Genomic DNA, 15,241 nt, shown 5'->3' with positions numbered 1-15,241 from the left:
TTTCGTTCTGCTTTCCAGGATGAGAACAGCAGCAGAAATATGGGAGACAAGGTTCAGAGAAGCTGTCCCTCAGTAGCCAGGGTCCATCCCTCTCGCCTCTGCAGCAAAACATGTGCCTCTCCTGATGCGGAGCTGTCTGGGCTCATCCCTGCTTTGTTGGGGAACCAGAGGGAGCCCTGTGCAAGTTGAGTGCCCAGACACTGGTGTGCCTTAGCTGAATGGTCATGAGGAAGTACCTGTGAGGAGAAGACAGCTTGGCTGGTATCCACTGTATAGATGCTTTCTTCATAGCTAACTAACCTTATAGCCCTTGCTGGCACAACAGTTGAGGTGTGCTGCTTCTCTTTTCAGTTCTGTTCTTTCTCTCCCATTATAATGCAGCCTTTTCACCCACAGGCTCATCTACCTCATGTGAAAGTTCATGCTTACTTTGCTCCAGTAACTCCCCCTCCGTCGGTCGGAGGGAGCGGACAGCGCCTCTGCAGATGCTGTATTATCCTCTGACAGTGAATGCAGCCACACAAAAAATGTTGTTGTTGAAGAATGGGACAGCAAGTCAGCGGAAGGAGTCAGTTTCCTGACAAGTCCTAATGGTGGTGTTTGGTCATCCAGTTTTGTGACAAGAAAAGCGTTTTTTTTTTTCCAGGTAAAAATCTTAACGTAATGTGCAGCTGTGGATTAAGTTGGTGATGCTTTGGTTTGTATTAGTAACTCCTTCCTTCTGCTGGCATGAGAACTGCAGTACCGTGTCAAACATGTGGGCATTGCAGCGTAGCAGCTACTTGGTGGAAGTTCACAAAACTCGGAAGTTAATTTGTATTTGTCAGCACTACTTGGTGTGAAGTTCTGCTGTAACGTGGGGGTCAAGGCTGCCACGCCAAGGAACTGAGCCTGCTGTTCTGTAATATACACCACAGATCAAGTATCAGGTTTTAAGGACAAATCAGCTTTAGCAGATATTGACCAAAAAATGCAAAGTAATCATAAGCTCTTACAGTAAAACAGCAGCTTGTTCTTTTTCATGATCCAGCTTCATATTTAATTATGTAACAGGACATAATAGGTAATGTCACAAGGTAAGGTAGCACTTCAAGATACCCATAGAACTAGAAACACTTCCCAAGTTTTTGGACTTGGTTCAGTTGAACTCTGCTGGTACAAAGCTTGCCTGTCGCCGATGCACGTTCTGCCTGATGCCATCGGCCTTGAACAGGAGTAAGAAATCCACTGTGGTAGAGCCTGTGCACTCTACTGTACCTGCTGCCACAGCCATCCATGGTGCTTTCGCTAATGCCATCCCCGCGTCCTCTGGGACCGCCACGGGGTGGAAGGAAAGGATGCAGCACTTCCAGGAGGAGGGGTGTAGCACACATGATTTTCTACAGATGAATGGAAAACAGGTTAAGCTACAGAAGACAGGATGGAGCTAGGAATTCAGTTTGCCCCACCCATTTTAGGACAAGCATATGGGCTTCTCCGTCTGTAGGCAGGAGTTGAACCATACCAAACCTGTGGTTTTCAAATGTAGAAAGCCAAACTCTTCACATTTGGTTAAGAAGCTGTCAGCTTCTGAATGATAATAATAATGATGATAAAAATCTATGTATTAACTCTTAAGGCCATGCTTTCATCCTTAGTTTTTCAGTGCTAGACGATTAGATAAACTTTTTATATTAAGCAATTTAATTATCTGAAACTACTTGACAATTCAGAAAGCTTTTTTTGTGTAAGTTTGACTGTGTGTGTATGTGTGTTTTAAGAGTTCAGGCCTGTGTTTACTGAAAATTAAAAAGCAGTTGGAAAAGCTACTACTGGACAGCACTGCCATTTTCCCCCTGCAAATTTTAAACAACTTCTCAAAAGGAGTGAGTGTGAACTTGAACTTCTGTGGCCAGCAATGGCTGAGTTGTGTGGACTCACAGTGGATGGGGGCGGTAAATTAAGACCTCAGCTTTGGGGTTAAATTACACCTTAGACTACAGTACATGGATTTCTTTACTTTTACAAAGTAAGTCAGTCTGGGCTTCTTTTGCACAGTAGTGGAGTGCTGTTACAATCATACTTAAGAGTTCCATTCAGACACTGCTGGTTTAATGACAGTTTTAACTAGATTTTATTCTCAACTGTACCAGGGCAGTCATTGATACCAATATGTCAAGATGTGTTGCCTTTTGTTGGCTCATTTTTTTTTCTAAGACCATAATGAACCTTGTAAGTCTATTGCATTGAAGATGTAAAAAACAAATGGAACCTACTCTGATATAGGAGACTTAAATAAACAATCAGCTGATGTCAAACTTGAATTTGTTGGAATTATTTCAAATCTAAGCAAGATTTCTGCTAGAAGCAGATCTATGTGAATGCACTGTGTGCAGGATATACTGCAGGGCTGGTTTACTTCCCTTCCTTACCTTGACCAATGATTCTTGCTAGAGCAGGTCTTGCAATTAATCTAAATCTTAACAATCGACTGTCTCTAATGTGGGCGTGGGGAAAAAAGTAAACAAAAAGAAAAGCACATTTACAAAATTATCGAAAAACATTTATTATACTTAAATTGAAATGTGTACATCTTATTAAAAAACAAAAGCCATTTGCTGGTGCCATAATTTAATTCCAATTTCAAGTGAGCTGGACAAACTACTGTACAACTTTCAATATTCTTTAAAATTAGATATTTGGATACTTTCCAATCAAGGATTTTTCCACTTTTATAAAACATTTGGATTTGAATATGGTGTGAGCTAAAAAGACACAAGTGTCAGTTCAGGAAAATATTAGGACCAAACAATACCCAAAGATGAACAACTTATAGGCAGAAATGTTTAAGTACATAAAATTTTACTTTCAGTGCAGAAAAAAAACCAAACAACCAAAAATAGGAAAAAAATTCTAAGTCTGATGAATTTAAATTTTCAAAATGCTACAGCTTTCAGAAGCTTTTCTGCTAAGCACTTGAGCCAGTTATGAAAGGGGAAATGAAAAAGTCTAAGTTGCTTTTTTACATGCTGTAGTATTGGTTTAAATGGAACACCGCAGCATAAAAAGCAAACTATTCCCAAGCTTTTAAGCCAGAGATCAAGTTGGAACTTTCCAAAGGCACAGAATAACAGCTCTGAAACTGTCGCTTAATACCTCTGGAAATACCCCCCTCTAAGTACCTGACCAACTGAAACTTAATGTTAGCCTAGGAAATGCTGTGCCATGACTTTACAAGACACATCCAAAATACCAAGAAAGCACATTGCCTGTTTCAGAGTAAAGTAAATATTTGGTCATATGGAGGAGGCACTGTAACAGGTGTACAGTATGGATGGATGGAGGGTGCAGGAAGGTCAACTGAAAAGGTAAAAGATTTATCCAGAATAGGAGCTCCAGCAGGGCATTCATCTGCTGGGAAGGAAACTTACAGGGTGTGTATTTAGTGTTTCTCAAGCAATTTATTCGATGCTGCTGAAAGCTATGACAGCCCTGTGGTGCCAGTGGGTCATCTTCCCTCATCTGCATAATTCCACTGAAAACCCCAGTTCTCACTGCCAGTATTTTTAAACCCACAATTTTACAAGCAAAGAGTTAAACTGCAGCAGTGCTCTGCAGAGAACCTAGGAAACTAAACATAAAGGATGCATAGGCAATTCTTTTCCATTAAATTCATTAAAGCAAAACACAATTACTTGGTACCCCATAGGATTTATATTAATCCCTCCAATAAGGTACTATTGATAATGCAGTTTGCTGCATGCATATATTGCATCTGTCTAGGGCTTCTTTAAAGCCCTGTTCTGGCATTTACACTTCTTACATACACTCTTATACACAATTTACACGGGAAGCTGTTTTGACAGCTTTACTCTCAAAGACCTGACAACCTGATCACTATCACCTTAACTACTCATCTCCACACAGATTAGCATGTGCTCTGCTAACATCAAAAAATAAAACCAGCGTAAGGTACAAGCACGTAATAGACAAACTGGCACAGAAAGGTAAATGCCCCAAAATAAGTTTACATTCATCTCCAACTGGATACAGGCAATAGAAAAGCAGCACTGCTTCGCTTCTATAAACTGTATCTACTGGCCATAGTTTGCCTTATTTCAGTGAAGGGCAAGCACCTTTGCTTACATTGTCTTCCATGCCTGTACAGAAGCTGTCATGGCATTATACCTCTCATGAGGACACTTAGCTATGGCAGTGATAAGAAAGTTCACCTATCAAACAGCTCATTAGAAAGGTCATTTTGTGTTTTCAATATGAAACATCTTATACAGTGAAGTTAGATCCTAAGGTTTTGGATGATCTTCATAATCTTTAGGCAGGACTTCGTTCTGCATTGGAGTATCAGTCTAGCAAGTGTGTGATGTCACTTCAGAATTATATGGAAGCCTTCTCCATTTTCAGCTGAAAAAAAACCAAAGGAAATGTCTGTCTGTCTTTGTTGAACAGAATCACAGAAATACAAGCCAATGCACCAAAACACTCTAGTATGGACTTTGATAATAAACTCATCTGCAACAAAAACTTAAAGGTTTCCTACTTGTGCTAAACAAAAATGTTATGAATAATAATTTGTAACTGGATCTTCAAAGAGGGACAGTTTCTGTAGGTAAAGTTTGCACAGAGTCAAATGTGTCCCCTGATTACAGCCATTTGCTGGTATTTGTACCAGAAATTAGTTCTGTGGAAGAATGGGATTCAACAACAGGCTATTAAATGAAGATGACTATTGACTAGCAGAGAAAGAACAGAATGTTATGCTCAGTTTTTCTGACTCTCAGGACTCAGTTAAGATTCAGTTTCTGAACTTCAGAGGTACTACTGCCAGGATTTTTATTTTTTTTAACCTATTTTGAAACTTCACCATTCTCGACAATTATTAGCAGCATCACTGTCCAGTGATGGCTGACTGAATTTTACGTAAGTTTGTTACCAAATCCTGCACTGGTTCTGAACTGAAAGCTCAGAGAAGACCCTGAGATGCTACACAGAGGCTGAAATCTGGCTAGGAGAGGAAGAACTCTGACTGTCTTCTGCCACTGTGTATGCAAAACTTTTATAATTTTTAAAGAAGGGTCCTTGCTGGAATAAACTATTAAGTTTTAAACTGTCAGAAAAGACAACATACCTTTTATTGTGGTGAATAAGAAACAACTCTCATCTTGAAAGTTTTGAACCATCTAAAAAAAAAAAAAATTTCAAAACCTTCTGAGTATGACCAAAACACAAAACAAAAACAATCCTGATATTAAACACAGCCTTTTGTGAGCAATCACGTATTTTTGGTTTTGTTTAGCAAGTGACAGGCATATAGCAAATCAAAATCCATATACTATTAAAATACTGCTCTTTACTCTTGTGACAACCAGCTGGGAGCCTGGCTGTGTTTTTGGGACTCTGTGGAGCAGACACTTCAAGAAGCAGAGTTCAACGATGTTTAGATATTCTCTGCCTTTGGGTGTGCTCAAAATAAATAAGCACTAAATAACTGCTGCAGCTTCTCAGAACTATATAAACCAGCTGCCTCTGTCTTCTCATAGTTTCAGTTTAGTCATGCAGAGGAAAAGTCACATTTAAAGAATCCTCCTGTTCATTTTATTGTAAAGGAAAAAATACTCTAAATGTCAGCAAACACTAGGGTTGCATTATCAAACAGAAAAACCAGTAATAAATGAGCAAGCATAAGAAAACCCTCCACTACCAGTCATAAATAAAATGCCAAAAAAAAAAAAAAAAAAATTTAATTACCTGATCACTAACAAGAATGTGGATGCCTGTGGGACCCTGTCTGTAAACTTGGTTGATCTGATGCAAAGGAATATTAAATGCCAAAGCAAGCTTGCGTGTGACTTCTGAGGCTGCCATCTCCTCTAAGTAGATTGCATGATAAACTACAAGAAAAAAATCATTTACATAAGCATGGTACTAATGGATAACAATAGCTATATGAAAAATATCTGAATTTGTTTAATTGTTTACTTTATACTTTCAAAAATTTTAAAACCTAAAACTTTAAATTTACTCTCTTCCTGTTCTCATTAAAAGCATGAACTGCCCTAACTTTTCTTTCAGGGAAAAATCATAAACACAACTCTGATGGGGGAGGCTTCTATTTGCTCTGAGACTGAAGGCAACTTCCACATTTTTTCCTGTATCCTGCACATATCAAACAGACTTTAAAATGGATCTTTAGAGAGTCACCTAAAGATGGTTTTGAAAGCAATTTTAGGCAGTCTCAAAAGAATCAGGTAATACCTGCATCCCACTTATGTACCTATGCTGCTGCTTTAAATACAGATGTAGATTTTGGGATTTTGGTAAATAAAGCCTTTTCCAACTGTGTGAATTAATTTTCTATAGATCACCTCAGAGCTGAATGCAATACAGCAAAGAGAACAGTGAGACAAAGTAGCTGTTCAGTTTGAAGCTGTATTTACAGTTCGGTATCTTTATTTAACAGTGCAAGAAACTCCTGGCAGCTCCAAGTTTGCATGTTCTTCTGGCTGAAGATATCTTGAGTGAAAACACATATTTGACAGCAGCAGTATTTTATTTACAGATCCTCCTCCACCTCAATTCCTGCATGGAAAATCCACAAGCACTATTGAAGTAGACTGCAGATTTTAGCTGGGGAGAGGGGTCTCTCAAAGCCAAGAGCAAGTAAGGATTAATTTTAAATAGCTCCATTCTCTTAATTGTAAGTGTGACATGGATTTATGAATAAACAGTTACATTTCCATCTGTGTTGAATCAACAATTCTCAGGAAAATAATACTAAAATCAAGAGCGCATATTCACTACTTGGCTGTTTTTCCTTGTCCAGGCTCTACAGTTTTAGTTCAGTTGCACAGAAAATGACAGCAAAATCTAATGGGAAAGAATTGTTTTATTTGCATGAAGCTTTTACATGCACCTACATGGTTGATGCCTTATCTGCAACAACACGCACAGCTGATTCCAGAGCTCCTTCATTCATGACCATGTAACTACAGTTAGTTTTATCAATGCTGAAAATTGAAGTATTGATCAATACTGATTGAGTATTTATCAATACTGAAAATGCTCAATGGTTTAACCTTGAGAGGTTTCAGGTTCTGTGCTGTTAAAGCAGTAACTCAGCCCCTTCCCCACCTACGCAGTTTCCCTGCCGTAAGCCCTGCCTGCCGTACCGTATATTGCACCGTTGCTGTCTCCGCTGCCCGCGTCCTGGCGTTCCAGTTGTATGCTCCGTAAGGGCTCCTGGCACACGTAGATTGTTAAACGGGGCCTCACGGACCTGCAAGCCAAGGAAATCACGTGTCAAACAAAAGGCTACTGCAAATGCAGAGGCTGATATGCCACAACTGTAGGTTCGTTATGCTAGCAGTACACTTGATATGGTTTTTATCACTGAGACCAAAAAATTAAATTAATCTCTAACTAAGTGGTCTGAATTGCTGCTGAATTTAAACAAAATTTCAATCCATTCAGAGCTCCTAGGGACGCTGCTTCTTGGACTCCTGTAACAGGACTACCGAATAACAACAGCAATTCTTCCAGGAGGGCCAACAGTACCAAACACCCATTTCAGACAGAATCAGACATCCCCTGGGATGCTGCCTGTGTTAGCAATACCTAGCCTCAAAAGGCCTCAGGTTGTTCTTAGCTCCTCAATGACCAGTTTTGTGTCTTGGCAATAAATCCATCTGTAGCAAAAAAACTGGCAGGGCCCAACTGCATTGGTGCAGCCTTACAGCCCACCTGCATCTCACCTGGGCATGCCCTAGAGGTGTACACAGGAGGAGAGTTTTAAACATATTGCTACCAACTCCTGAGGCAGATCCCACAGGCACCAAGGCCCATCCACACTAACTTCCCAAATCTCCCTGTTCTAGAATCCCCATCTAAATCTACTCAGCCTCACAGTCAGCACATCACCTGGATTTCAGTGCATTATACAGCCGAATTCCATCGGCTGGACCACAGATTTGTACCAGATCCTCTCTTGTCAGCTTTAATAAATCAGCACCTGGACAAACACATGAGGATTTATTGAAGATTACTGTAGCACATCAATTCTTTCTAAAATAAATGGTACGTTCATTTAAACCAAGAGTAACAAACTTCACTGTGACAAAAATGGAATTTGGGACACAGGAATAAGTAAAATTCAGCCAGGCTCTAGTGAGTGCCAAATAAATCAACCTGCTTTCCAAAGGTGGTGAGTTACAGTTTATGCTGTTTCCAGCTTTGAAATAGTACGAGTCTGCAAGGCACACAATTGCTGTGGAGAGAGATGACTAGAGAAACAGTGGTTTTTGCTGGCACCCCAGGGTAGTGGATTTTGAACACATGCAAAATACAGAGCAAAAATATTCCATGGTTTGTCACGCAGTGAATTACCCCAGACATTCAACTACCCATCCATCATTTCCTCTGGGCACTTAAGTTACGACAATGCACTTGTGTATAGAAGGTGCTGCTGAAGCAAAAAGTGGGAGGACAGATTTTTTGAGAAGCAGCATGAGTGTCAGCAAAGAAAACAACACTCTGAAATACATCAGTCAATGAAATAGTTGAGTGGGAAAACAGGTAAAAAGAGTTTTTATGCATAAAAATACTCCACACACTTTCCAGGAATGCACAAATAAAAGCCAGCAAAAATAAGTGATCACAGCCCTTAAATACTACAGCAAAAAAACCAAAAAAAAACCAAAAAAACCCAACTGAGGTAATATAATAAAACTCACATATATGACACCTCTTGTTTCAAAAACAAAAAAAGCCAGCTAGCTAGTACTTGACTTTTATAAAGATAATAATGAAAAACAAGAAAAGTTTCCCAAGAGTCTTTGTCAGAAATTTGGTACTAAAGTTTATTGAGAAAGTTCAGCAACCCTCCTACAAGAAACACAGGTCAAAAACTAACCAGCAGCAGAAGAATAAATCTTCCCAGAGAAAAAGCCTGGTACAAAGGAATTCTGACAGAAGCATGAGCTAAGCAAAGAGGCAGAGAGCTGGCATCATTCACAACACTGTCCTCATCAAGTGTCACCAAAGAAAAGGAATTTACTTATGGTGAGTACTGTGTCATGCCACCCTTTGCACAATTCCATGGAAGGCTTCAAAACACAGCCCCACACTACCATCCATCTATTGCTGTGTCTTGTGTTCAGACATACAGTGGGAACTGCACTGCTCTTTAACCAGCAAATCAGTAAATAAATATGTATACATATGTATATATATTTATATATAATATAAATTATATATATATATGGTATACATAAATATATATACCATAATGTTCTTAGAGAACTCTTTTCCCACACAGAACTTGCTCAGTAACACAAAGAAAGAAAAAAAGTAAACTATAGATACCTGAGAAATTTGAAAAGAGCCTTGTATAGGCAGAGAACCTATTCTTGAGCAACCATTGCTGAGTTTCCTGGATTGTGGCTGAAGGATGAAGCTGCTGTAAGAAACGAGATTGCATACCATAATTTGGATACTAAAAAAACCCAAACAAAACCCAAGCAATTAAAAAAATCTCCCTCAGTTCAACACTTTCTTATAATATCAAGTGTAAATCAAATACTCTGACACAGCTATACAAATACACTTATGGTCAATATCAGAAAGGAAACACTCACATCTCCTGACCCTTGAGAGGTTCCATCTCCTTGATGATTTGGGGAGGAAGAATTGCTACAGATTAAAAAACAAAACCAAGTATTACTAGAATTCTATAAACAAAAATATTTAAACATTGTTGAAAATTAACTTTAAATTTCCAAAACAATAAATATCACAGTTGAAAGAATTAAAAGACTGCAACTTGTTAAAATAAAGAGAAAGACCATTCCACAGTATATGGATCAGACCACACCACTGTCAATAATTTTTGGATGAACTGCAGGTTTGGTTACAGTAGTTTAATTAACACACCTTGAATCAAAATGCTTTCACCAATGCAAGTTTTTGAAAATACTTGTTTGGGCTTTTTCTTGCAAATTATACTAACTCTGTATGATGGAAATGAAGAGTGTTCTTACTGAAAAAAAGCTAAAAATAGTTTCCATAGACAAGGACTAAATTACAATAGTGAAAAGTAAAGTATCTGCTATATGATGAAGGACAAGAAGTGGTTTTAAAAAATGTATAGTAAGAAAGAAAGATAGCGAGGTAGAAGTAATTACCTTATAACTGAACCATGTGATACAAATGTCATACTCTAAAATGAATATATAGGTCAAAACAATCTCCCAGTTCCCCAGGAGAAACAGAACACAGTTGAATTTAGTCAGAAAATGTTCTGAATAAGCCTGATTAAAATGCCACCTTTAATGGGGATACAGAATAGAAACCTACCTGTCTGGGACACTGTAGGTGTTATGCTGAGCAGAGGTGAAAGTTGGAGCAGGAGTAGGACTGTTGTTTACAAATGTTGTAGGAGTATCTGGCCATGGTGAGCACTAAAGATAAAGAATTAAAACTTAAGCTTCTTTTGACAATACCTTTTTTACTCTGATGCACACTTCTCTCATTTAAAGCCAGGGGTTTATCCACAGACTATTCTGATTTGCACTTCCAAATAAAGACTCCTACACATTACATACAGCTATTCCAGGTAAAAATCAGCTCTGATTTATCTTGTTCTTTTATGAAGACTTCTATTCATACTGTCTTCTCTTTTAAAAAAATATACAGATTATTCAGTTTAAATAAAAACCAACCAACCCTCAGCCACCTGCTGGAAAAAAAAGTTATTTTATCCTGCACAGGATGAAAGGGTTGCTTAAACTGCAGGGGTAATGACATGACAAAAAGTGTTCTGTGATATCAAGTAAAACTATGAAGCTAGATTGCACCTTGTGGATAAATTTAATGTCTCTGCCTTGAGAGCTATCAAATACAAACAAAATTTTCAGTGGAAATCTTGTAAATTCAAAATTTTTAATAATTTACTGCAGGACTAAAATGATGCTTACTTACATGGACTGATTTTTCTGAACTGCTTGGTAAACTCGAATTTTTTAAACAAGCTTAAGTTATCACAAGTATATGATAACCCAACTGTCAAATTTTGTCAGTCTTTTTTGGGTATTTTTTTACATCCTCATGATAAAACTTTTCTAAACAAGGCTACTTTTTAGTGCTTCCAACAGTACTAAAAATCCAGTATTTTAAAGAAAAACAAAAACCAAACAAGTTTTGATATGTTCAAAGACATGATTAAAACAAGCAAGCAGCCCAAGATCAGGTAAGCCAAGACCATGCCTATTAAGACAAAAAAGATTTTTGATATACTTATCATGTACCCATACAAAGCTAAATACCTTGTAAGAAATTTCCAGATGTATATCACAGCCTTGTAGAACAGAGTAGAGGGTATTATTCCATTAATACCAATGGAAACTTGTTTCAACAATTTTGTGTCGAAAAATCCTTCCTCTATTTGGGGGAAACAGTAAATAAGGGCAACATCAGCTGCCACCTTCTGTAAGAGAGTTAGCAACATTTCTGTGCTGGACCCCAGTCTTCACTTGCTAGCGTAAAACGGCACGTTCCCCAGAATGGCACATGGAATTAAAATAAATTTGTCTTGCATGCAAATAGCTTAAAAATGAGGAACTTTCTTTATCTGTCTGAGATTTGACTCAAACCAGCATTTTTGTTAGCCACAAAGTCCACAGTCTTTGATTACGTAGTCAAAACCACCCTTTGGGCTACAAACAGTGCCCCACACAGAGCATGCTCCTCTATGATCTGGTAGGGTGACACATTCTTCCTCCAAATCTGTATATTCCCACCTGTTGTCTCTCTTCTCAAGCTTATTTAATATTAACCCCAAAGATGTTACATCAAGTAGTTACAAGTAGCCCTCATTCCCTAAATACATGATCCAAAACTGTAATTTTAAAATAAAAGCATGACATAATAACACTAAATTTGTTCCTCTGAAATACTTCGAAACTGCAATTAATTTTTTTAAATTTTGTGACATTCTTTTCCTAAATTTTAATCCAAGATGTTTATGTGGGTACACAGATGCCAGTTCCACATCCTTGGCAACCATTCCCATAAAAGATTCTAGCCACTATATATTTAAATTCAGGGGCAGAGAAGAATGCACTGGTGCCAGAGAACACTTTTTGAGCCATTCCCAAGGTAGGTACTGCAGTCGGTGTTTCTGTCCTTCAAACCCTTCAAGCTGAAGTTCTTCACAATGAAGATCTGGGTTTAAATCCAGGAAGAAGCACATTTGAAGTATTCAGAAAAATAAAATCCCAATCCAAAGCAAGTGTCCATTCTTCTCCCACAAGCATGCTTTCCTGCTTTGTCTCCTATTCCAGAAAAAACACCACTAACTATCCACTGAGACTGGTTAGGTTAGTTAAAGGCTGGTTAAAAAGAAAAACTAAATAGTAAGTGTAATATGACTGCAACACATCTATTGCCTCTGTTTTCCTTGTTTCTGTCTTACAGGCTGGGGAGGGGAAAATGAGTATTTGAACACTGAGATACTTAATTCTGAAAGGTTCAAGGAAGAAGAAAGTCTTCCAGCAATTAACCCGAGCCGATTATGCTTTTGGAATCACTCTCATGCACACATATCCTGCACTTCACAAACTGGATTAAGCAAATGCCTGGCAGACCAAATCCATTAACACTACAAAGACTAAGCAAGGATGTGTTTTCTTTTCTAACATCCAGCATGATGATTCTGAATTGAGGGGGGTGAGGGCTACAACACGAATGGATCACAGAAAGCGGCACTGTTTCCCTGAAAAAGCATCTGCCATTGTCACTGTCAGGGACAGAACACGACTTCATCCTTGCGGACTGATCCATCAGGATATTTCTTACATTCCTAAGCCAAAACTGAGTTAAACAAGGGACATTCAGAAGTTAATGATACTAATACAGAAGCCCCTGACCAGTAGACAAAAACCTAGGAGAAAATGTCACCCTGACACAAGGAAGCACTCAACTCTGTAAAGTGCCACCACAGAACAGAAAGAAGATTGGTACTGTGTCTTTACCTGTAATAAGCAATTAATATATGCTGGTGAATTTGCCAAGATCATGTTTTTGAGGTCTGAAGACTAAATGCTCTCCATTACTAGCACACTGATACAATACTACTGATACCACTATACTCCAGAAACAATGTCTTATTTCCAAATGGGGCTTAATTCAGGAGAAAACTATTTTGGTTTCAGATGTTTAACAGCCTTCTGTAAAGGCCACAAATGAAGTTTTACTGAGTTAAAAAGAAATGTAAGAGTTCTTTCTAACTATGACTTACCAGATTAAAGATATATAGCATTTAAACTCAGAACATTCCTAACTGCAGAGGAATTGCAAAATCTCAAATTATTCTACGCCGTGGTTTAATGTAATATCCCTTCCTACCTCCAATATACTGGAATCTGCCCAAATTCATGCCTTACAAGAGAGTAAAGCTGAACTTTGACAAAGATCATACTATATTCAAAGACCAAATAAACATGAAAACAAAATACAAACCCAAATACAGTAAGTCTAATTTGTTCTCCAATTTAGACTTACACTTGGGCACACAGCACCTCCTTAGAGAATAAAGCATCAATTTTCTTATATGTGGTATGGAGCTTTTTCAACCTTTCATGTCTACAATTTAACATTCCAATTTACTTCAAGGTCTATACCTGGAAGTCTTTTAACTTCCATGTGCTCTATAAGCAACTCTATCTGCAAAAAATGACCATTTGACTGGGTTTAATCAATTTGTAGTTTATGTATTCAAGCTTGTGACATATAAAACACAGTACTATAGAAATCAACCAAAATACTGCAGACAGAAAAAAGTGCAAAGGCCCAACTACTACAACACAGATTTTCCCGCTTTTACAAATTCAAAGCAGGGGGATAGAAAACAGTGGGGACTTTTTTCCCTTTTTCATTAGATAAGAATTAACTTTTACACAAGAAGAGAGAGGAAAGCAAAGTGCCTCCTTCATAAAGTGGCCCGCGAATGAAGGTCACATGTACGTAAACATCCACTCTGAGGTCCAGAAGGCAAGGTTAAATTTGTAGCCTTTTATACCTACAAAAAAAGTTAATGCTCCATAGTGTGAAGAGTCTAATGAGCAGTTTAACTGTGTCCTGTCTGTTTGGACAACACTGAGATAAACATTGCAGAACTGCAGTGAATGCACTGAATTTTGATGCATCCTCTGAATTCAGAGAAGTAATGGAAAAGCTTATCTAGATGGCATTCTTATGAAAATAAGTGATAAGGGAAAGATGGGTAGTTAGGATAAAAACCCCTCTGATTCTTCGGAAGGACAGAAGAGCAGAATGACCACTCAGAATGGAAGCTTCACCAAATTCCTTACATTATGTTAGAAAGCCATAAGAATTAAACTGGAAAGAAAACATATTAGATTCAATGTTTTCTGAAGGAAGCACAGTAAGAAACCAATCTGTCCAAATCCAATTGTGACTGAACTGGAAACAATCACATAGGAGAAAAAAAAAAAACAAAAAACCAAAAAAATTGTAATATCTAACAAATAGAACAGCAGAATCTTGGAGAGGTAAAATAAAAAAGCCAACATACAAAATGAGATGCAAAAAGCAAGTAATGAAAGGTTAGGTTAGGTGTAGCAGGAAGATAAGAATTCACAGCTTTAAAATCAAAGAGAATTATAGACAGGATCAACAATAATTTCAAAATTCAAAAAAGGTAACAGAGTATTATTTCTGGCAACTAGTAAGCAGCACTGATTAAGTCACCAATCTTGACTGCATCTAGTAAAAATACATTCCAAACAAATCTGGTTTGGTTTTTTTTCTGTAATAGAGCTACAGTTCCTACAGGACTTGTAGGATCCATCATATAGAAACACATAACATGTGAAACAGTGTCCATCTCGTACTTAAACATAGGGAAACAGGTCTTCACTTTTTGTGTCTCAGCACCTCTGTGACAACAGTACTGTACACATGGAACACTTGATCTGCCTCTCTGAGGGAAGTCTGGAAGTAGCCAAAGCTTCTGATGGCCATGTTTACGAAGACAGATTTGCAAGGACAGAACTGCTTTAAGTAGAAACATTTATCATCTCTGTCCATATTTACAGGGCCCACAAAAATAAGCCTGTCTGGTGACAAAAGAAATAGGTCAATGAATTGACCTTCAAGATGTAGATCAGATACTCCTTTTCTACATCAAGCAAACAAGTTTTACATTCACCTTCTATAGCTAAAACCAGTA

The 15,241-nt window shown here is 38.0% G+C and overlaps 2 protein-coding genes across 7 annotated transcripts in view; one reads left to right on the top strand and one right to left on the bottom strand.

Annotated features, from left to right (window-relative positions):
* FBXL2 (F-box and leucine rich repeat protein 2) overlaps nt 1-2,297 on the top strand; it is a 51,447-nt gene extending 49,150 nt beyond the window's left edge. For both annotated transcript variants that reach the window (XM_053970889.1, XM_053970898.1), the window contains one exon: nt 397-2,297. In XM_053970889.1, the coding sequence (XP_053826864.1) occupies nt 397-504 (108 nt within the window). In that variant the 3' untranslated portion in view covers nt 505-2,297. The remainder of the gene's footprint in view (nt 1-396) is intronic.
* Nucleotides 2,298-2,520: 223 nt separating this feature from the next.
* The window catches only part of UBP1 (upstream binding protein 1), a 35,764-nt gene continuing 23,043 nt past the window's right edge, over nt 2,521-15,241 (bottom strand). For 3 of the 5 annotated variants that reach the window (XM_053970845.1, XM_053970862.1, XM_053970872.1), the window contains 8 exons: nt 10,348-10,451; nt 9,630-9,684; nt 9,358-9,451; nt 7,915-8,005; nt 7,167-7,273; nt 5,746-5,888; nt 5,126-5,177; nt 2,521-4,401 (listed from right to left, as the gene is read on the bottom strand). In XM_053970845.1, the coding sequence (XP_053826820.1) occupies nt 4,364-4,401; nt 5,126-5,177; nt 5,746-5,888; nt 7,167-7,273; nt 7,915-8,005; nt 9,358-9,451; nt 9,630-9,684; nt 10,348-10,451 (684 nt within the window). In that variant the 3' untranslated portion in view covers nt 2,521-4,363. Of the gene's footprint in view, nt 4,402-5,125; nt 5,178-5,745; nt 5,889-6,536; nt 6,577-7,166; nt 7,274-7,914; nt 8,006-9,357; nt 9,452-9,629; nt 9,685-10,347; nt 10,452-15,241 lie in introns of those variants that run through there. The other 2 variants (XM_053970853.1, XM_053970880.1) reach the window with 2 other exon arrangements.

This window comes from Vidua macroura, chromosome 1 (genome assembly GCF_024509145.1).
Source record: "Vidua macroura isolate BioBank_ID:100142 chromosome 1, ASM2450914v1, whole genome shotgun sequence".
Lineage (NCBI taxonomy): Eukaryota > Metazoa > Chordata > Aves > Passeriformes > Viduidae > Vidua > Vidua macroura.
Note: the sequence above shows the minus strand (reverse complement) of the source record. Positions and strands in the feature narration are given on the sequence as shown.